The following is a 24,760-nucleotide window of genomic DNA, read 5'->3' as shown; positions in this document are numbered from 1 at the left end:
TTTGTTTTTGTTAACTGGATATTATGTTTTTTAGGATTGGTTTTATTTTAATGTCCTTTGTCTTATACATTCTTTGGCTGGACTTGTATGTTCGATATTTAAGGATTATTTATCTTCTATGCTTCTATAGTGGTTTAGTAGTTTGGGTGTTACTTTTTTCTATTTTAAGTTAAATTTCATGGTTTTGCAGGTTCGTTATTTTTTTGTACTTTGAAGACTTTACATGTTTCAACATTTTGTTAGTTATGAGTACTTTCTCTCAATATGTTTTCTCTTGAGATGGATTGTTATGTGCAGTTAGGGGGGTCTTCCAGAGAAAATTCTGTATTTTCAGCTTACCTCCTGTGGGATCTGAACATCCACCCACATGTTTGATATGCTCATGGATGCATTCATTTTGTTCCTCACCTTTCCCAGTTCTTCATCTGGATGTTCGCTCAGAATTTCTTAGCTTTAAATATTTTTCTTTTTAAGGTAGTCCTGTTGAACACCTTCATTTCTTTCACTTCCAGAATGCCTTCCCTTCTCCAGTTGTTTCCCTTCTTTGTTGGTCATTTTGTCTAGTTTATCCTTTATGTTCATTTGTTCTGCTGGTGTGGAATATCATTGTTTTCCTTCATGCTCTTTTTCCTGCATTATTTACCATTCCATAATGTGATGGTTAATCCAACTATTCGTTGGCAAAAGAATAGCCCAAGAGTTGGAGGTGGGTAATAATGACTAGCTGCCTTCCCTCTAGTCTTACACTACTAAATTAGGTACGGCTAGTGCAGATAGACCTCGTGTAGCTTTGCATGAGATTCGAAACAAACCAAACCAAAATGTTGTAATATCTCATGCTTCATTTTAAAGTTATGCATCAGAAGGGAAAGATTCATTGTATGATTTGACAATGTTTCATAAAAAGTAACACACTGTTGTAAAGGTTCATTTTCTTTGCCAATACACATAAAGCCCAATGATAAATAATTAGGATCCTATTACCTTGTAATTTATTTCTGCTGCTATTTCTCTGTTGGCTGCTGTTAGTAAACATAGATGTACTAGGATTTGAGTGATAAGTTTTTTCTGAATCAATCAGTCTTTTTGAGGAACCAGTATTTAACCATTTGTTCATATTAAAATCTTTTCTTTTTTTTACATTTAAACAACAAAGAAATACACAACACTGCAACTAGAAACATACTCTAATCTAGATTTCTTGCCGATAGTGTAATAGACAGTGCAATTTGATAGGTTTCATGAGCATGTGCAAAAATGGAAATATCCTATAGAAACTATTTGAATCATAGCTCAGAGAACACTGTGGGTTAGAATGTATTGGCTTCTTTGCAGCAGAATGGTTGCAACAAGAATTATCTAAAATACTTTATAAAAGTGAGAGAATATATTTATGCTATGGCTGCGTACAAAATTGTATCCGATCTAATAAACATTGGTGGTCAGGATTTAGTGGTGGTATAGGTGTGAAAGTGCTTATGAACATCCTGTTTCCTGTTTTACCATCCATAACACAGTAACCAATAAATGTGTAGTTTCCAATATTTTGTAAGGCTTAGTGACTTTTCAGTTACCATACATTACATATATATGTATGTTATTTTTATTTACAAATAAATATTTAAATTTAACAACTTTTTCTCAAAACATATTTGGAAAACAGTTATTTCCATTTATGATGTTTTACTTGAACTTGTGTCATACTTGTTCAAATTCGTTTGTTGATTTGGAAAAAAAAATGTATGTAGACTTTATATATGCATTTTTGAATACCAAAACATTATAAATGACTATATTGATACAACAAAATCTGTTGTAATTTACCATGCTTCTTAACAGTGATGTATTTGGGTATAAATCAGTAGCATTGATCATAATAATTCAAACTCTCCATCATTATAATAGTTTTTTTTCTCATTGATAACTTAAAAAGACTAACAGAATTACATAGAGAAAATGCAGACCTTTTGATTCATTATAAACTTATAGGTATAAAAAGTAGGCATAGATAAACAAGTCTTCTCAAATGATATGTGGTGGGTGGAGCTAATATGGTGGATTATATAAATGTTATCACATTTCAACAAATAGAAGATATAGGAGGTTTGCATTTTATATTTTAACTTGCCAACAACAGAAATTTGAGTTTATAATTCATATGAAACTATAGACATCGTATTGTGGTCATTGTAAAACGTAATCTGATGAAACTCAGATGTTTAGCAACTTTTTTGTAATATGTATTATCAAATTAAGAAATTAATTGATGTATAATACTAAAATTTGAATTAAAATCTAGAACTTGATACCAAGTTTATTAACATTCATTCCTAAAATAGTAGTTTGATAAACTTTTGAATGTAAGTATAAATGTGAGAACATGCCTTTTTATCCCTAGCTAACATAACAATAGGGTTAACAACTTCTGCTAAATTATACAGTATTCTACTTTGTGGCAAGTGTTACTCAGGCAGGTGTGCTTTTATCAAACCAATTACACACTTGCAACCACTAATTCAATGCACTTTATCTAGGTTGAAGCAGTTTCTGTATAAATGAGGCATTCCATAACATCACATAGAGGATAACCAGGTGGTATGGCTGTAATTATCTAGACCATCACTCATGGATTATCATGAGTAAAGCATAAGGGGATTCTGTACATCCATGCTGAACATTGGATTTAATAAATCAGAGTCAGTTTATTTTTAAAAATTTAAGGAACTTGTTTCACCTATTGCACTGTTTTGAGAGCATTGTTCCTCAGTACTCAGCAATGTGCATTAACTCCAAATTCTACAAGTGAAGCTAGAGAGTTCTTACCATGCTTGGTTGTCAGTTGCTTGGGTTGTGGACAGAGGCTCTTCCTCCAGTGTGTTCAAGTGAATTTCCTCCACTTTTGTAGAAGAAGGCAAAGCTAGGAGCCTTCCTACCTAGTTACTGGATGTTTTTCACAGATATTGGTAGGAGGGGCACCAGCCTACATGGGAGCCTGCTCATAGCACTGGTTAAAATTTGATGCTGGTCTGTCTAGTTGAGTTAAATGTGCCCTTTTTCTTTTAATCAATGTTGTTTCAATATGTTGTTCATTGAAGAGGATGTATTTTCTCCTTGTAATTCTGAATGTAGAGTGGTCCCATCCTGGGTCTTTGGTTGAGCATAGTTTGTTCCATGTCCTCTCCATATTTCCAGTTGCAGGTGAAATTTACCTTGTCTACACAGTTGGAGAGTGAGAATGAGTGTTCTTAATTCCAGACTAGATAACTTCTGTTTCTTCAGGTTGAGTAAGACTTACAAGATCCCATCATTTGGAGTATGGCCTTTTGGACTTTTTCAGGTTGAGGAGAAGATTTGTCCTCTTTGGTGTAGCTTACCCTATTGTCATTATTCCAATAGCTCAGAATGCATCACTTTTTAGCTGCAAGTTAGGATCTACTTTTAAATATATATATCTTGAAGTCCAGTTACCCTGGCCACCAACATGACCCTATAATTCTTACCCAAGCAGTGAAACCTTGGCTATCTATTTGGAGCCTGGCCAATAGTGATGATAAATCATGTAAAGCTCCACTCATAGTACAAGAATTAACTCTCTTAATTTGGGCTGTGTCAACCAGACTGATTACATGACATTTTTGGAGATTTAATATTACTAATTTTTAGTATAGTGTGCATATATTCACAAAATTTGGCAGTTTTCAGTGTACAAAAAAAAAACATTTATTTAGTGAAGTATTTGTAATAAACTAACTAAACATTGGTCCTTAAATATATTGAGTATTTGTTTTGAATAGTCTGTGTGCAAAGTGATTTTTTCATGTTAAGAATAAAAATCTGAAATTTCATTTGTGTAATCTGTGAAACCTAAATTCATTTAAAATATTTGTTTTCAGTAAAAGTTTATATTTTATTTGCTGTTTTACTCTACTCTAATTCTATACAAGTTTGTTAAATTTGACTGACTTTGTAATCACCAAAAGAAATCAAAAGAAATCTAAACTACCTTCTTTTTATTTCTAGAATGGTCCCAAATTGTAATATGAAGCTGTATTTGTTTACCCTATATGACACTAAACTTGTAATATTATACATCATTTATAATTTAATTTTTTGTTTTATTGTCCCCATTTGAACCGTGTCTAACTACTTCGTGATGATGAGAAATCCACGTGAAGTAAAAATGTATCTCAGGACGGCTGGTATGGATATTAACAGTTTTACTAATAAAGCAGAGAACAACGTTTCAACCTTCTTAGGTCATCTTCATTGTGTCTAACTACTATTTGTACCAATATAAGTTGTAAATCACTTGGGGAAAGTGCATTTCTTGCTAAGCTGTCAAATTATGTGTGCGTGCCTCATGAAACATTTTTATTATATTATTATTATTATTTATTTTATCTAATCTAATATTAGCTAACATAAAGAGATCCCTATTTTTACATTTTAGTTACTTTTATAATAAAGAATAAATATGGCAAACATGAGGTAAAGTATGTACTCATCTTTTTTTGTTGTTGTTGATTAGCAGTAACACTTAACCATACATGTTTTATGCTGATGGTAGTAATACACTAAATAATTTTTATTTAATTAAATAATGCACAATGAACAAAGAATAATAACATGCAAAAAGCAGGCAATTTCCTCTAACTATTACAATTTTTTTGGCTTTCTCACTATGTGATAAGTCTTTACAATTAAATTGATCCTAGCTAGTTGTTATTTTTCCCATAGGAATGAAACTTGCACCAATGGTGAAATTGACAATTATTTGACGAGAAGATAATGTAATATATTATGGCATTTGGTAAATGAAAATCTTGGCTTTTTATTGTTATAGATAATATTTAATTAAACGTAAAAGAGAACTATTAATAAATTCCAAAAGAGAGCATGTGACAGGTGAGTGTGGCAGAAGGAGTCTGATTTTCTGTTTGATGCCTCTGTAACCAAACAAAATTGAAAGCAAGGAAAATATGATTTGTCTGAGCACTTATGATTTTATAGTGCGTAATTTATTTTAAATTTTGTACTTATTGGACAAGTGCTAAATAAAATAGAGAAGATGGGATACTTGCAGAAAATGTGTCACCTTTCTCATACTAGGGAAAGTTCAGAAATTTTCAAATATTATCTTATAAAATTAAATATTTAAGGTTTATATGCTATTAAATTATGGATTATTAACCACAAGTATGATATACTAATTGGTATAATGTAAACAAAAAGTAGTTTAGTAAAATTTAGAATGTAAACCAGTAAATCCTTTTGACATGTGCCTAAGTGATGCATAAGTGATGCCCAAGCAGATAGCGTTAATTTCCCCATGAAGAGAACACGAGTTGTGTATGTAGTGCAGTTCCTTTACTGGTGTGACAATCTTCTGTTGATCTACCCATGATCTATGAATTAAAAATACTTAAATAAAGCAGATTTTATAGGTGGAATCACTATATTGATGTATCTTTCTGACCAGTTCATCCCTTTATGTAAATATATTCTAGCTGTTTGTGATTATTTTCCAAAATGAAAATTTACAGAATATTAAATGAGTATAAAATATATATTATGTTATTTATAATAACTGTACTAAGTTCAGTATTTATACAGATAGTTAGCTATAATAAAACGATTTTGGAGCCTCACAATGACATTACAGTTTATATTGGCATGTCCAGTCATATTATCTTTCTTATGACTGTGCATCTTGACAATAGAGCATAGTGTAGTTTCATGTCTAAACCAAACCACCTCTTCCTTCATAATTTCCATAACTCAACTGGTGTATGAGGATGGTGATTTCCCAGTGGTCCTTTCAAAGTTTAATCACATATAAATCTGCAGTCGCTACTTCTGGCAACTTGATCAATGTTTCTTCATATGAAATAATGTGAATATCTATTTCATTTTCCAGCTGCTTAAAATATGCAGTGGTTGAAAGATAGGTATGACAAAAAACCTTATCTTATTAACATGTGTGTTAGTGGCCTTGTTTACTAACAAAACCAGTATTTCTGTGTTATACAAAGGATTCCAAACACTGTTCACATTAATCTTTGTGTCTTCTCTCTTGATCTCTAACTTGTGATGATCATAAATTTCTTTGGAAAAGTTTTGTGACTTACCATGTACCACTTTTGGAAATTTTTCTGGAATGTCAGGTGATAGAAAATGGCACATAACTTGTTAAAGTTATCAAAGTGCACATAGTCATTGTTGAATGTCATTAAGTACTGACATATTTTTTTATCTGGGTATTGTTTCTACTTTATTTTTTGTGCTTTGTAAGCACAGAGCTTCAGAATGGATAGTATATACTGTGCCCATTAACGATACCAAAACCAAGTTTCTAGAACTGTGAGCCTTCAGACTTGCTACTGAACTAGGGGAACACTTATAGTTTCCTGCAGTTAATCTTTCTTTCATGAATCTGTTGTGGAAGCATCATGTTCATACATAACACATGTTGCTTTTATAGGTAGAGATCCTTCTTTATTATATTGCATACTTTTGTCAGGAGCACATGGAATTTTTTTACTACTAAACTTTGTGTTTTTAGATTCTCAGCTGTTATGAGACAATGTACTTTGCTTAGCACAACTGGGATATTACTTGTTGCAAGTCTCTGAATGTTCTTGGTTTCCCAAATTGATCTACATTCCTTTACTTCACAAAACAATGAAGCACAAGGAATATGCCATCTTGTAAGTTTTAAATTCCAGTTATGAGCACTTATTTATTTTCTAAGTATAGGATTATTTTAAATTGTTACCATTTTCCAATGATATCAAACTACCTATGAAACATCAAACAATGTCAAAATGTATTTTGATACTTCCCCTTCTGCAACTAGTTTTCTTATTTTTAATAATTATTATATAATTTATTTTGCATCATTAATTAAACACATGTATCTAGAACTAACCTAAATCAAGTAAGCTTACCAAACTTTATGATATATTATTGGGCTTGTGATAAAAAATAATGTTAACAGTGAACACAACTAACTGATGAAATAATGCATTATAATATTAATAAGTAAGAATGTAAAGACAGTTTAGTTAATTAGGTATACTCATCACTGGATTTATTTATCTTTTGTTAAGTAGATATCTTGTTTGTGTCAAGAGTTAATAGGTTTCAAATATTGTCACTGCTATTGGAATGATACCTCTACATGTTTTGTTAAGAGGATGTACTGTTATTAGAAGTTGCTCTTATTTTGTGTATAATGTATATGAACAAAGAATAGGAGGAAGGTATGAGATGGTTTTAAAACCAGAGAGGAAATATGTATTAGAATTATGTGATGAAGAATTCTTTTCATCTTACTTTTCAGAAACAAAAGTCGATTTAGTGGATGATGATAAAGATCTTTTACAAAACCTTCCTGTGTACCTCTGTGACATTAGTACAGTTGTTACAACTGCTGCAGCAGAAAAATCAGGAAAAAAGAATGAAAGACTAAGATTTGCCTTAGAATCTGCTGAAGAAAGTAATTCATAAAATAATTTCTTCTTATTTATATACATATATGGAATATATGTCCAAAATTAGAATAATAGTTCCAGTCCACTTTTCATACCACGTTTAAGTTTTAAAGATATGTTTGCAGATTTTGTTGAAAATGTCAAATAGGAAAACTTAAGTTTATTTAACAAATTTAATAAAAGTAAATTAAATTTTCCTGTCCAGGTTTAAAATATTTGGACTTGTAATTAAGCACTCTTGTATTTTAGTGTAGCTATTACAAAATAAATAAATTATATGAATAAAAGTAGATAGTACTTATTTCAAGAGCTTTAAACTTTTTTCTTTTTTTTTGGCATTTTTACGTTTTCCATGTGAGAATTATATTTATTTCTGTGTTTGGTACATAAAACTATGATTAAATCTTCATTCTAGAACTTTATAAAAAAAACACAATCTATTTCTGTTGTTTCATTCAAGTAATTGCAAACATATATAACTTCAGAATTGATATTAAACTAAATCTGGTAAGAATATTTATCTACCTTCTTGTTTGATTTTTTTTTTAATGCTCAAGCTGATTTAGTTTTATAATACAAACTTCCATGAATCCTACTGACTAATTACCTTTTATGACATACAAAGGATATACCCTTCTTACTGTACCTGAACTTGTGGTCACATGGCATCCATCTAGCAAACTGATTATAGAAGGAGAGGGAATGCCTGCTAGTATTCTAGAGATTCCTGACATATCTCTGAAGATAAACACAGCTTTAAATGAAAGGTATTCAAATATGTTATTGTAATGTATATAACAACAGATTAAGGTATTGATAAACCAGATGATTAAATAACAAAAAATGTTTGTTAATTGATTACATCTTGTTGGTTTAATTGGAAGAAACACAATTCTGATGTGATAACCTCCACCATATCCAGCTTTTCCAATTCAGTGCTTCCATTTATATAAGTACTTCTTTTCTTACTACTAATCTTGAGGCTATCATTTAATCTTACATCAATCATTTAATCAATGCTTGATTGAAGTATCTACAAACTGAATGTTGTGGAAATATTTTTTATTTTTATTTTTAAACAAATTTGTCTTTACAAACTTTGTGGCCCCTATTTTTCACAACATGAAATATGCACAGATGGTAATTTCCACGTGTCATCTGGACTTTTTTTGCTTTATGTTGACTACTACAAATGCATCAGGTGCTTCTTTGTCTACAGTTATTGTCTAGCAGGGTGCAGAGTCTTGCATGTGGCCTGGGCCTTTTTCAGGCCATGACACAGATTTCTCTCATCCTATAATTTCCATTTGTGAGGGTGTAGATATTAAACAGTCTTTCCTGCCACTAAACTTACAAACAATCCTTCCAGTGCAAATATGGATCTTCTTAGAAATTCTGCATCCTTTCATGATATTTTTTCTCAGGTATTTTACCTTTTTTCACTCTCTCCTGTTTCTTATTGTTTTATTTCCCAGTTTCTTTTGTTTCTTTCTCAGAATACTATCATTTTCTCCTTCCCTTAATATCTGAATCTATATTGAAAATTTTTTGTCTTTGTTTCACCCTGGTCCTAATATGCCTCTCTTTGACTGGTTGCAATTATGCCTTTGCTTCAAATTGAGTAGAAGCCCTTTTCTTGGACTTCCAAATTTTGGAGTTTCTTTTTCAGGCTTGGGTTTTGGATTCAATTTCCTCTGTTAGGCTTGCTCACACTCAGTTTCTCACTGTCACCATTAGGCTTGGTATGGGTCCTTCTAGTCCTCATCTGTCTACGTTCTTTGTATGGCTTTTGACTAGATATTGTTTCTCTTGACTATTGCTGTTTACTGTGCAACTCTCTCTATTACTTTCTAGTTTCCTTTCATATTGGGTTTTTTTCTTCCCCACCCCTCTCCATTCATCTAATCTACTTGTCTTCATTCTTAATGTTGCTTTCCATGACCTTACTCTATTTCTCTTTAAATGTTTAACTTCCTGTTTTTTTATACCTTCTGTTCTTAATTTTGATAATTGGTGTTCTCATTGTGTATGCTATTGATTCTTATTGCATTCTGTGTCATTGCTCCTGTACCCTTCTTCATCCTTATAGTGCTTTTCTCCCTAAAATGTATGCAGCACATAGGATTATAGTGCATTCATTTCTAGTCCCTTACAGGATCTTGCTCACTGGAAGTTGGGTTTTCAGGTGGTTTGGTGTTGGATTAGCATAGGACCAGCCAACATACATCTTCATGCATTAGAAGGATGGATGGTACTTTTACATTCTGAGCTTGATGTGGAGATGGTAGGGACCCTCTTACTATCAAGGCCCAGGAGCCAAGCTCCAGTGCTGCCTGATATTGGACTGGAGTTGACCCACTTTGCATGGTCTGATGCATTGTAGTCACACTGCACATATACCACTTTTAAACGTTTGATACAGGTTTGGAACTGTGCTTGTGTGCTACATCCATCCTTTTGATGCTCCTCTTCCTTTCCTTGTGAAGTGTGTACCTTGGTACAGACCACATGTGGTTTCTCATGAATGTGTCCATATACTGTTCCAAGGTATAGGGAGCTTTTTTAGTTAAACTTTTACACCAGTCCCTCTGCCAATTCCAACACTGAAAATGTATTTCCAGTAGATACCTCTACTACACTTCCCACTTTTCTCTCTCATTTCTGGTGCATCTTATTTTTTTGCTTAATCTCAAAGTGTGGTTGAACAGCCAGTATAGAGAGAGCCAGTACACTAGGAAGCATTGTTGCAATCCTATCGGCAGAAGGTTGTTGCATGCAACTACACAGTAGTATCACATGTGCAAACATACCAAACTAGTTGGAAGTCTGAAAGCTAGTGGAAAGTAAAAAGGTTTGAATATAAATTGCAGTACTGAATTAGGAAAGTTAGATGAGAGAATAGATATCTGTCAGAAATACATTTGCAATGTTGAAAAATGTTAACTTTCATTTTAAATTAAATTTTGGAAGGTTTTTGTACATTTTTAACATCACTGTGCTTCTAATTTTTATGTGTTGACAAAAAAAATATTTTTAGATATTTTTGCTTTGTTAAAATTATAAACATCACTCCAGAATTTAAACATGAAACTAGTCTTGGCTTCTTAAACTAACATTAAAAGGTTGTTTTGGGCAATTTTAGACTTTTAATGTTTTTAAATAAATCTGATTGAGGAGGATCTCAAAATATATTGTCTTTTCAATAACAGGGTACATTATGAACAAGCTACTTTTTCTACTTTATTTTGTCACATGTTATAGTCTCTCCCTCTAAATTCAAATTCACCTAAGTATATGCTCTTTTCATATAAGTATATGCTCTTTTGTATTACATTTATATCACTTGAAAAAAATAACGTTTGTATGTGTCTGTACATAGCAAAATGTGATTGATTAACTTTCGGTGTTGTAACTTCTAAATTATAAACTATGAACTTTAAGTTTTATAGGAAGTCACATTTCCATAGAGCCTTGACAGTGGTGTGATGTTAAAAATGTGTCTGGTGCATTTACCTAATTTTTTTCTTGTCAATAAATCTCAAATTGTGAGGAATATGAATATCAAATTTAGGTTCATGGAATCAGATTATGAGTTTCAACATCCCAGTATGTGTTATGTAGTGTAATTCAGAATTACTTAATCTTCTTTCTATCCTGGAATATATATATGTACATTCGTATATATATATTCGTATATATATCTGTTATAACAAAAACAAGCTGAAACAAAAATAAGAATTGCTGGATCAGTTGAAAGGATCCCTGTAGTACAGGTTCTAATGTAGGATACAAAATGTACCCTAAGTTTTAGAGGTGACTGTGGAAGTAGGACCCACAATGCAGTATGGATACACTGTCTATCAGTCTTAACCTCTGTTCACCAGTTTAACATAAATAATAATTAAATAATGAAATAAAGTAAAGGAATAGAAATTAGGAGAGTAAGATGTGGGTGCTCAAGCTCAGTGTCTCACATCTATATCCCCTTCACTGTCTGCAGATAATTGTGGAAAGGAGGTTGCTCTCCAAATTAAAGAAGAAAAAGATATATAAGTATCAAAAATTAAATGAAGAAAAGCAAATAAATAATAAGGTACCATCACTTGGGGGTAAGTAAGTAAAATAAACTTACCTCCTGAAGTTAGCATTCAAGCCCCCATTATGGTGATAAAGCACTAATTAGTAGCCCAGTAGATGAATTATACTGGTATGAAGGGCCCCAACCAGTTGTCCTTAACTAACTAGCATAACCCCCAACAACTACCCACTAAGTCTACTGTAACTACCAGTTTTCATGCTCTAATGAAGCCTTTATATGTGGTAAGGTGTTCATCTGCATGAAGTAGTGCCAAGTTGTTTATTGACCTTATTCACAACTAAAAATAGTTATCACAAACTTTTAATGAAATTTCTTTAATTTGTATATTTATTCACTACATTTTTATATTTGTTACAGAGTATTTTAATAATTTCATTTAAAGTTTCTTTACTAAATTCATTAACTATTAATTTTTGTATCAGTATTTCAACATTACTGATAAAATATCGCAATTCATTAGAAATTTTACAAAATCTGAATAACTGTGAAGCTATAATGCTTATGACAGAAGGATATGGTACATTACTACTAAAAGAGGGTAAATCATATTTTGGAAAAGCAAAATATTTCCTTTTATAAAAAATATTTATATTGATATCATTATCAATTATTTTAATTTCTGAATCTAAGAAATGTGCCTCTTGTGGCTTGTTTTTTATTTATAACAAACTAACATTTGTCAGAGGTTTGGATTTGCTGTTTTTAATAGAATCCTTTGATTTTGTTTTATTTTACTTAACTCTTCAGTATTAATATCTCTCTCTCTCTCTCTCTCTCTATATATATATATATATATATATATATATATATATATATTTGTGTAATAGTTTGTTATAACTTAAAAACCAAAAATAAATTAAACACAAAATGCTGCACTAATTGATAAGCTCTCTTAATGTGGGATTAAAAAATGTACCCTAGGTTTTAGAGGTGATTGGCAAGTAGGACCCACATTGTGGTGGGGATACACTGTCTGTCTATCTTAACCTCCATTTGCCAGTCTCACATAAGAAATAAAAGAGTAGCAATAGATATAGAAATAGAAATTCGGAGAGCAAGGTGCTCAATCCCACAACATCCCACATCTATATCACCCTTCACTGCCTGCAGACAGTTGTGGGAAGGTGACTGTTCTCCAAAGTAAAGAAGAAAAATTAATTGAAATAAAAATAAGAAAATTAGATACTACCATTTGAGGGTAAATAAGTTGAAAACTTACCTCTTGAAGTGAGCATTCCAGCCCCTAATATGGTAAAAAGGCACTAATTAATAGTACAGAAGATGAATTATACTAGTATGAAGCATCCCATCCAGTTGTCTAAGCAAACTAGTATAGCTCCCAACCACCACCCATTTACTAAGTCTAATGTGACTATCATGCTGTAAACAAGCCTTTATATGTGGCAAGGTGTACATCTGCATGAAGTAGTGCCAAGTTCTTAAATGATCTTATTCATAACTAATGTTTCCAATCACTTATCTGTAAGTACAAGTGTGAATATTACATCCAGAACAGTAAAATACATATTAGAATAAAGTGACCTCAATGGATGTGTAACTTCTCAAAAAACACTCCTTAGGAGAGATAACCAAACCAAAAGGCTGAATTTGACATGAACCTTCAAACAGTGGATAAGAAAAGATGAAGGAGGGTATTTTCTTTTACAGATTAATTCAAATTGTTTGATAATAATCAATGTTACATATTTTCTTGAAATGTATGAGAATGGTTTAAACGTTAATATACAACTTCTAAAGTGAATCATAGAAGGGATCCGTACAGCTTTGAACCATATCTTAGACAAAAATGTTGGAGTTGGAAATCTACATAAACATTATGGCACCTTGATTGCTGACAGGTACAAGAAGAGTTATTTATCCTATCTTTCCTTCAGGAACAAAACCCATCAGACAGGGAATCAGCTTCCAGCAAGATAGTAATACCAAGCATACAGAAAATTTGGTGAAGTAATAACTGGGAAGGAACAGAGATCAATGAAACATTCACAACTGTGGCTTGCCTATACAATGTTTCAGTGCAAACACTGTTAAGGTTGTACGGGCTTGAATATAAACCAAGTCAAATTGCAGTCACACAACTTAATTAAAGCATGTTGAACAATACTTCAAAATCGTACATTAATAAACTTATATTAGCTTAAAAACAAGATGTATTTCTTTGTTTAAAGCAAATACTAAGACACTGTATAGCTTTTCTGTAAGAATGTATTAAACTAATGAATGACAACTTGACCATTTGGTTGCAATTACTTATCATTTATCTATCCTTTATATTATCATTTGCATGTTTTCCTGATTATTTTTAATAAATTTTAATTGCATATTAGCAGATATTTGCATGCTCTTGATTGTATTGCTGTTCTTGTGTAAAATGTAAACAAAATTCATTTGTTCAGTAAGCAGATCTGTTATTCTGTTGAAAGAATAATATTAACAATGTGCTATTTAATGCTGAATCAGTAAAAAAAAAAAAGCAAAATGTTATATATGTGTTTGGATAAATATAATTTAATAACATAGAGTTGTAAATAAATAACAAATTAGAAGCTAATTTGCAGTTTTAACTTTATAATTGTATTCATGTCATGGAAATTTTCATTTGAAATAAGGTAGAAAAGTGTATTCAAACATAAAATATTTTGTGGTGCTTGACATTTTTCTTTCATGTTCATTTTTGTCATTAAGTTCTAAAAGTTTAAAGAATTAACTAGATTTAAAAGGAAACAAGTCTTGACTAATAAAAACTACTATCTTAAAATTAAAAACTTGTATACATTAAATTACATCAGTGGAATATGTCAAACATTTCAACTGAAAAATCATATATGTAATTAGTCAGGGTAAAATATTTTTATATAATATTGAACACAAACTTGTATGATGATGAAATTTAATTCAGTAAGTTAGTAGTTAAATGGCTGAAGTATGTTGAATTGGGTGTGTGAACATTCAGGCTAAGGGAGCAGTCATTTATCAGAGAGGGAGGATGCTGGAAAAACTGAATGGTGTGGGAAGGTGTTGACAAGATTTTTTTGTACACAAGTCAGAGATTGGTCACTTTTTTGTGCACAGAAAAAAAAATGGAGTTGAGCCCACCTTTTTAGAAAAAAGTCATGATGCTCCTAATAAAAGTTTTGTTGAAAGATGCAACAACATTTTGATTGTGACATTTGTATTTTTAATTTTTTTTCTGCCATATAGTAATCATAAAAATATTAATCTGTATAGTTTGGACATCATATCATTTGAGAAAGAATTGGTTGAGCTACTTTGTCATGCTTATGATGAGATTAAGACATTTCTCAATGTGGACACACCTAATGAAATTCTGAATTTCTGTTCAACATATGGCAAGAGAGAAGATGTAGAGAAACTTTTGGATACTCCGCCTGAGAAGCTGGAGGTAAAATAGAAAACAAAATCAGAATATAATTTTTTGTCTATTGTAATTGATTTGGTCTAATTCTGTGTTTATAAATGGTGATAAAATTTGTTATTATTTTGGCTTCAACATGTTGTTTGTTACTTTGTTTTACACATTTTTGATATGCTATTATTTGTATCACTGTTTTTTTTACTGATAAACAGTTTCTTGGTTTAATTGTGCTTCATCCATTCAACTTTAATTTTTCCTTTTTACATATGTATTTCTTTGTTCCAGTTGCTTTTAACAACACTATATGCTATCCTTGGTTGCACATGTTCTCAGATTTAGCTACTTACTACAATCTTTTCCAAGATAACTCTTTGTTTAAACCTCTGGTTATTTGGTGATTCTTGTTCAAAAGAATGACAATATTATTTTCTTGCATCTAAGTCTTTTCTGATCAGTGAGTCTAATATATGTAGTTTATGTTACTGTTGTTGAAAGTCTCTTATTAAATTTATTTCCTTTTTACTTTGATCTGCTGTAATTCTTTCTGTAAAATGTTATCATTATCTTTGGTAGAACTACATTGTTATAGTTTATATACTTCTTTGACAATTCTCTTTGGTAATTTATTCACACGGTATCCATTTGTTCACTATTAAACAATTTCCAGTCCTGCTTTTAAATAGTGTTTCTATCTATAATCACAAGTGTGTACTTCAGTAAATATCATAACATTTTCATCAGTTTTTAAAAGATATAACTTTGACTAGCAATAATTTTTCTTTTATCCAAAATACACTGTACAGCTATTTTTAAAGAATTTAACACATTATACTAACAATTTCTGCTATACTTAAAATACATTGTACATAATTTTTCAGAAGGCTTAAGCATAACAATAATTTCCTCTATATCCAATGTTACTCTGTTTGATAATAATTTTCCTTGCTATCCAAAGTAAATTTTACATTCAAATTTCAGAAAATGTAAAATGTGTACATATATTGTGTGAATAAATTCAGGTAGTTACTACATGTTTGTGTGTGCACGTGTGTATATATAATATATAAAATACTGTTTTAAGTCATCAGATATTTATGTAAGTTGCATATTTCATCAAAAAATAGCAATAGTTGAATCCTTACAGCATATTTTGAAGGCTCATGTTTCTTCTGTACCATGTACATTTTTGTTTCAAGCATATTCTTGTTCAGTATTATGAAACAATATATTTGTGATTGATTTTTCAGTGATTTCTTAAGATGTTTTACTTGTTTTGCAGGCTACTGTGAAAGAAATTCAGGAATGGCAGACTAAGCTGTTAAATCTTCCCGATACTTTTTATTCCTCAAACAAAGTTGTTCAAATAGACTGTTCTTGTGCCAAAAGCGTTTTGTCACAGAAACTGATGCAGCTTATACATCTTATAGTTGTTATAGCAACAAATCTATCAAGTCAAATAGGCAGAAACTTGTGTAAAAAATTAACAGACTCATTAAAAGTAAGAACGTTTTCATTACCTTTTGTAACTACATCTATGTTTTACATACTTTTAAGTACTTCAACTGTAATGAGAGTATGTTTGAGTTAATAAGTTGTTTTTATGATTTTAAATTCTGTTACATTTTTAAAGAAAACACATAATACATATTTTGTGTATTATTATTTATTTTTATTACTAGAAGAAATAAGAAAACATTTAGATTTTAAATTATAATATACTGTTTAATAAACAATATTGAACTAAGCAATGTTTTACTGGAATTTTTAAAGTAGAAAATAACATATTGTAATACACAGGTGTACTCAACAGAGAGGAGGCATGTCAAACTTTGTGAAAAATGCAAAATTATTTAGATGATATGGTGATATTACTCTGCAAAGTAGGAAATATACATTAAATTTTATTATTTTTAAGTATGTTTTTATAATTTGCTTCATTCAAAACTAGAAAGTTATGCTTATGCAGCTGAGATCAAATCAGCACTATTTGACTTTAACAAAGTTTTAATGATGTTCTCTCTTCATATCATATTGGAAAGTATAGATAAGTTTGTGATGTTTGAAAAAGTGCATCTTATGTGCACATGCCAAGGAAATCTGATGTAACTACATGTGTTTTTAATGGATTTTAAATAGAAAATTGGATATTGTTAATATATTTACTTGTAATACATAGGTCTGTCTCAATTTTGCTACATCTTAAACATATTATAATGTAACTTTATAACATAATAATATGATATTATGGATTAATAGGGTATTCTGAAAATTTCTGTACTAATTAGTAAATCATGGAATTCATCTGTTTTTATCTTCAAAATAAAAATAATGTGGTTAACTTGTTTTGGTGTACTTGTAAAGCATAACCTTAAAAAAAAAAAAAGGAGTGCAACATAAAGGGTTTGTTTTACCCAGTAATTCATAGTGATCTTTGATGCATTGTATAGTGGTAATAACGTTTGTAAAGTACAAGCTACTAGTACATTATATACATGTACATACTTCTCTCTGATATAGAACACTTGGTCAACCCTAAGCCATGATTGATCTTATCTTAGAAATATGCATTTGTCTAGGTCCGTCATGGCCAAGTGTGTTAAGGCGTTTGGCTCTTAATCCAAGGGTTGCAGGTTCGAATCCCAGTTGTACCAAACATGCTCACCCTTTCAGCTGTGGGGACATTAAAATGTGATGGTCAATCCCACTATTCATTGGTAAAAGAGTAGCCCAAGAGTTGGTGGTGGGTGATGATGATTAGCTGCCTTCCCTCTAGTCTTACACTACTAAATTAGGGGCAGATAGCCTTCTAGTAGCTTAGCGCAAAATTAAAAAAACAAAAAACAAGCATTTGTCTACTTCAGTTATATGTATGGTTCTGCTCGAACCTATTCTTTAAGTCCTCAATTTTTTGTCTTACCTACCTACTTCATTTATTTTCCAGACAGACTTATTTACATCCAAACAGAATCTGTGAAAGTGAAAATCTGTTTCATATATGAGGTAACTTAAACCCACAATACTCCAAAGTTCCTTGAGAATACTAATAAATAAATTTTAATAAAATGTCACTTAAATTTGAACCAGGTTTACTCTCAACTTAATCCATTTTTGTTGCAATATTAAGATTTCTTTATATGCTATTGTTTGTCTCTCTTCCTTTTTTTTTAACTTAAAGTTTTTTCTTCCCTGTTATTACAGTTTCATATGGTAAAATAAGCACTAAATCAGGTAAATGCTAATTGAGCATGTATAAAGTTCTAAAGAGATTGTACAGATAAAAAGTACCCAATAGCAACTGAATTCATGTGCAAGATGGTGGGTCGATACTGAAAAGTGAACAAGAACAATACTACATTCAGCAGTAATTCTATTCTAATTGTATTAAAATAATTTAATGTTTGGTTATTAATATTTCTATGACTATTCGGATGAGTATGACTGGCTAAGTCACTTTAAATGTAAGTCCAGTTCCATCTTATCTTATCTTCGTGTTATCAAGTTATATAGTTCAAGCGACTTCATAACCTAAGTAGTCAACATGAAGAAATGCTATAATATGTGTGTGAGAATATATAATAGAGTATATAACATTGTTAATTAACATTCGACAGCTGGGTACAGTTGGGCTGGTTTTTTTCTAGTATGCACACAAAATTTAGACACAAAGATCTATCTAAAACTACATGTAAATTAAATATTTTAATACGTAAGCCACTTATATTTTCTCAGATACTGGAATATAAACCTACAGCCATTGGTACTTTTGCTGCTTTTGTTGGTACTGTTCAAAAGTGTACTGATAAACAAGAAGTATGGCAGAAGGAAGTAATAAACATTAATACCTTGTTTAAAGTGAGTATATTTGTATCTTTTTATAACACAATATTAAATTAGTTAAATTATTATTAAAAAGTTTAGTTTTTGCATGCAAAATTTAAAATTGCTGTAATGATTAGAATATTCTAGATTATTTATATTAAGAAAATTAGATCAATCATTTTTATATTTCACTTTAACTGGCAGTAATAGTTAATATTGTTTTGCCTTCAAATAAAGTATTCTTTTTTTCAATATGTATGAAAAGAAAATGTATAACCTGGAACTTGAGCTTAGTAATAGTGACATCTATTTTTATGTAATAAAACTACCTTTTATTTTTGTGTGGTTTAAAAAGCTAACATTACATTCAACTGTTATTCTGTTCTTATGCTGTATAATAAAGTATTATTATATATTCTGACTGTGTGAAGATGAGCATAGTTATTATGTTTTGGTACCTTATATAACCTTAATTTTCGTAGTTGCTATATATTATATCTTATTTGAATATATAATATAATTATTATGTTTTGGTACTTTATGTTACAGTAACTTGTGTAGTTACTGCATATTTTGTATCTTGTCTAAATGTTTATTATGATTATTTTCAAACACATAAAATTTTGTTAAACTAGAAGTAAAACACAAGTTTAGTTAGTATTTTTCATGATGTGTGGGATTAAATGTGAATATTATAACACAAAATGTTACCTTCACTCACTAAAAGCTTTTTTTGACTTATATTGCCCTCTATAAGCTCAAATCTTTCCTCACCACTAGCCTTGATACTCCCACTCACTTTTTTGTATTCACATGAGATATCTGCATGCTATCATGCAAATGCAACACAACTTCTATCATTGCTTGTGCCCTGTCTTTCGTGCAATCCCTAATCACTTTTTTGATTTGCAGTCTTACTGTTTGGATGTGTTTTTACTTGAGTTTTTTGCTTATTTGCTCAAGTTACATTTTAAATTATCAGCCATGCAATTTTTGTGAATTTTTTTTTATTTTTTAAATTTATTTTGATGATAAAATTCTCTCTTTTTTTTCACAGACAATTCCACTTGTCATACATGCACAATTTGGCATGACATAAACCACAATTGCTGTAATTACTACAGCTGCTTTGCTTCAATGGCATCTGAGCAAGCTATGCTCAGGAAGTAAAGCTCTACTTGGTTACTTTTGTGTGTGTTTCTGAGCTCCTGATGATTGTCCTTCATGTTGTGTGAGGATTTGCCTGCACATGATGATGAGGATTTAGATAGTCAATTTCCTTATTCTGCCTATGCTTCATAGTTGCATGTCATTTTGGGAGAGGTGTCCTTGCTTCTTTCCCATTTGTAGATCTAATACGTAAGGTATGTTAACTTTTATTCTTATCCTCAGTTTACTATGATTCTACTTCTGATTCTTTCAGTGATGAACCATTAGGTAATTATTTAATGTTCCTATGCCCTCTCAGGATATTGAGGTTCATGGAACTTCATTTTGGGGACTAATTTAGTTCTGGTGTCACTCTGACCCCCACATACTTTGAATGAACATACTCTGGCACATTATTGTTCTGACTTTCCCCACTTTGACTCATGACATTGTTTGTCCCTTTGTGGGTATTTGATCTGAATACTTTGGTATCCATTTTCCTATCTACGATTTGCACTTTTGAATTGACGTCAGGTGGGTGCATGTTCAAGGAGGTTGGCCCATTATAGTGTTATTTTCTTGCATAAGATATTTTATGTCTACTCAGCTATATGTTGGATACCAGCACTTAGTTCAAGGTAGAGCAGCAATGGACTGGCATTCTGTCCAGGGAAAATGGGTCATCATCTAGAGTTTGACAGCAAGCTCCTATTTCCTACTTAAAGCTACCAGCTGAGAAAGCGATAAGCTTGTGGATTTACAGTGCTGAAATTTAGGGTTAGATTCCATGTAGTGAACACTGCAGATGGATTGATGTGATTTTTCTTTGAAACAAATAAACAAATCAAAATACTCTGAACAAGTTGAAATTAAAAGGAAACCAACAAGCTTGATCTTGAAAACTGGGGCTTGTGATCTATCAACAAGCTGTCAGCTTTGAATCATTTCTTGATTCTCCCACATTTCACCATGGAGTCATACTTAGGCCTTCATTAGAATTCCTGCCTGGTTTGTGGGTGATGATGGTTAGTTTGCCAGATGCATATCTACTCATTCACATCTCTCCTGTATCCTGACATTATCTTTGTTTTTATTTTTTAATAGAATGTGTGTTTCAGTCCAGATTCTTCTGTTTGAACTTACTGTTGCTCCCTATGTTTTTTTATCAGTTGATCTGGGCATTTGCCCATATTTTTCTTTCTCAGGGCCTTCTTTTCCACCTTTCATGGATGAGTGGCTTCTTCTGGCATTCTCCTTGGCCAATCCAACCTTTCCTACCCAGCTTCTCTCAAAAGTAATGACTTGAGTTGGTTGGTGTAAGTAGAGACATTTTCCCTAATTTCTCTGCAATATCTAGTTCACTGTGGGTGTTGTTTCATTCCCTTCTCTGTCAGGTTCAAATTATTCTTCTGTAGTTGAGAATATTGAGCTTTCAGCTCACAGCTCTCCTCACCCTCTTCCATGGCATGAGGGGTTTTTAGGGCAGTAGGCTCTCTTAGATTCCTCTATCTTTCTTGAATCACTGAGAGCTCCTTGCAGTTTGATGGGTTTTGCTTCACTTTCTTGAGAGAGCAGTGGGCTCTTTTGAATTCCTCTATCTTTTTTAAATTACTTATTGCAGTTTATTAGGCTTTGCTTCATTTCCTTGAAGGCCAGTTTGTGATGGTGCTTTCCAACAATTTGACTCTAATCTTGTATATTTATGGGCCAGAGGGTACTCAGTCGAGAGACCTCTGTATTAAACCACTGGTACTTCTATGTTGGGCCAAAGCCATTGGATTCTTGTTTTTGCTTGTCATATTTAAGGTGCTCTGAATGTCATTGTGGAACATTTATCATGTCCCAATGGGATTCTCCCTACAGAGTGGTTACACACAAGTTTTTCAGGGATTTTTTACCCAGTGAGGTGTTTCAAATTTGTTTGCTTTTGTAACTCATCTAAATTCCTCACTCCCCTCATTTTGATCTATTATTCTACTATCTTTGGCTGGAGCTTTGGTTGCTCTCAGTCAGACTTTTACAAGTCTATACCTGTATGTCTACCTTCCCATTTGTCTGCTTCCCCAGGTTCTTTCCATCATCCAGATCACTCTACATCAGAGTCTGGAGGTGGTTACACTTTGGCCAGCTTTGCTATGATTTTAAACTACTGTACTGACTATTCAGGTTGCCTCCTTTTTTTTCCATTTTCCTCTCAACTTTTTATGTTGGTTTTGTCTGGCATGTGTCATCAGTCTGTTCCTATTCTTTCTTCAAATTTGACTTTTTTTTTCAGTTTCTGGCATACTGACTTTTTGCAGAATGTGGCATGTTTTGTTGTTATGTTCATCTTTCCTCCAGAAATTGTGCTACAAATGATTGTTTCAAATTTCCAAAGTGGTTCTTTTTTCCCACATTTTTTGACACTCAGGAAGGCATTTCCATTTTTATACTAATCTCTGTCCCTTCATTATTACTTCTTTATGATCTTTTCAATTGTGATTTCCTTCTCTGTCTGGATGTGGTTCTCTTCTTTCATGTGGTTCACACTTGTTCCTTCCAGGGTTCTCATTCTAGTTGGTTATTCTTTAGAATTCTTCCCAGTCCCATGAATGTGTTCCTAATTACCTTTATGATTTAGATTTTCTAGTTGTTTCACCTAGCTTATTCTTCCCGTTCTGCAGCTAATTGTGGTATTTTCTGTATTTCTTCCTGTCAAATTCTTCAATATCTATAGCTGCTAATTTCCATTACCCTTTGGAGGCCCTCATCATTATTGCTGGTATTTTGACCACTTGCTATGCCATTACTGTTTATTAACTTCACAAGATTGGCATTGTTTGTTCTATGGAGTTTCATCTACAACCAAATTTCTTTTTCAGTGAGTAAATGCTCCTTTTTCTTCAATTATTTGAAGGGTCCTTTATTGCACATTTGGATCCCGCTCAGTGGCAATTATTGCTGGATTAAGTATACTTATTCTTAAGTCCACACTATAAGACCTGTTTGTTGTATACACCCACTGTTGAGATTGAGTGTTCCACAAAGCCTCTTGTAAGTATACCTCATGGTATCTTGCTTCAGACTGTATACTCATAGACTATGATCCATGTGTTGTAGATCACAGAATCAAACTGCTTTTCAAAATATGGTGTCCCACTCACCCATTGCACTGTTTCCATTGTAACATTCCTCTGGATTCTTCAACATGTTGTTTCCCCCATTCTTTTAATGGAGTATAGGAGTCCTTCCAGTTACTAGCTTCTAGTCACTGAGATGGTAGACTATGGAAGCTTCCTCCTGAGCATGCTCAGTCCCACTCTGTTGAGAGCAGGGTATTGGTGTCCTGGTGGTGTAGATGATATTAATGCTTATTCTACTGCAGATCCAAAGTTAATTTCCAGATGGTGTGAGGTATTGGATGATGCATTCCACTAACATGCAATTTGTCCCTTTGACAGAGGCACACTCCTTCCTACTGTCCTCACTTCCAGTGTTTGTCTGATATATAATGCACAATATTAGTGATCAAAGCTGCACAGAAGAGAGGGTGCTAGTAATAATAGGAGTTATATTGCACTCTTGTTGATGGAGGGTTGCTGTATGAACATTTCTATGATAGCATGCAGATGTTTCAAGTGAATACATATGGGTGGGGGAGTATCAAGACTAGTTGCTGTTGAAAACTTTTGCTTACAAAGGGCATTAGAAGTCAAGAAAAGCTTTTTGTGATAAGAGAAGTTTCTGTAAGAAATACCTTTGCAGTTTAGGAAAATGTTAATGAACAAACTAGCGCATCATGTTGTTGCATTTCATACTATTATTGGTATAGTTAATTGTCTTTTCTGTGTAGTAAACATCCTGAATGATTAAATGTTAAATAGAATTTTTTTCTACAAGTGTAGTGTTATGGTAGGAAACTTGTGTATGTTTTGTGTGTCCTAATTATATTTCACCTTGTCTCCCAAGGTTATACGACTTCTTCGCAGCCCTTTGACCAAAGAAGAAGTTTTTCTACAGAAGGAAGTGAATACCACATGGAAGAGGTTTGAGGAGGCAGTGGAAGATGTTCAAGAATTTTCAGGCATAGTACGAGGCAGAGTTCTACCAGATATCGACAAAACTTGTAATGTGAGCAACTGTGGTTTTATCAACTTAATATCATTTTTTTAAAGTAAATTTGTAAAAGACTAATTATTTCTGATTAGATGACTTCCAGAAACAACTAAAATTAACTTGCATTTGGTGCATAAATCCCTTTAAAGTGTAACCAACATTCTACAGCACACTATAACATTTTTTCAGTATCATATTTCTACAATTGGAACTATATGTAGTATGGAAAATATTTAGAGAACATACATTACTTCAGTGCATAACAGATGATCATAAAACATTTGATTACATGTCATCATTTTACTCACTAGACTAATTATAGTACAATGTATTCGGTGAAAGTGAAACAGGAAACTGTACAAAAGTGTTTTTACTCTATATTATTGACAAATAAAACAGTTTTATTATGTTGACAATCAGTGAAATATGTTTACAATTAACTAAAAGTTCTGTGAAAATGTTTGTGTAGAGAAGGATCTGAATGTTCTATTGAAACAAATTATCAACCTTTTCATGACAAGCTTGGTATAAAATACTGTAACTTTTAATACAGTATGTGTATCTTCACAACATTATGCAAACATTAAAAGTCCATTGCATACAGAAAAATCATATTTTTAATGAAATATTTCAACTAAAAATGTGTTTGTTTGCTAAAATAGTAGCCCAAAAGTTGGCAGTGAGTGGTGAAGACAAGCTCCCTTCTTT

At 31.9% G+C, this 24,760-nt stretch overlaps 1 protein-coding gene across 7 annotated transcripts in view; it reads left to right on the top strand.

Annotated features, from left to right (window-relative positions):
• The window catches only part of LOC143230304 (dynein heavy chain domain-containing protein 1-like), a 261,985-nt gene that overhangs the window by 58,056 nt on the left and 179,169 nt on the right, over positions 1-24,760 (top strand). For all 7 annotated transcript variants that reach the window (XM_076463582.1, XM_076463581.1, XM_076463580.1 and 4 more), the window contains 6 exons: positions 7,343-7,498; positions 8,119-8,260; positions 14,842-15,016; positions 16,269-16,487; positions 18,719-18,841; positions 23,906-24,067. In XM_076463582.1, the coding sequence (XP_076319697.1) occupies positions 7,343-7,498; positions 8,119-8,260; positions 14,842-15,016; positions 16,269-16,487; positions 18,719-18,841; positions 23,906-24,067 (977 nt within the window). The remainder of the gene's footprint in view (positions 1-7,342; positions 7,499-8,118; positions 8,261-14,841; positions 15,017-16,268; positions 16,488-18,718; positions 18,842-23,905; positions 24,068-24,760) is intronic.

This window comes from Tachypleus tridentatus, chromosome 10, assembly GCF_004210375.1.
Source record: "Tachypleus tridentatus isolate NWPU-2018 chromosome 10, ASM421037v1, whole genome shotgun sequence".
Classification (NCBI taxonomy): domain Eukaryota; kingdom Metazoa; phylum Arthropoda; class Merostomata; order Xiphosura; family Limulidae; genus Tachypleus; species Tachypleus tridentatus.
The sequence above is the reverse complement of the archived record's forward strand: the minus strand, read 5'-3'. Positions and strand labels throughout refer to the sequence as shown.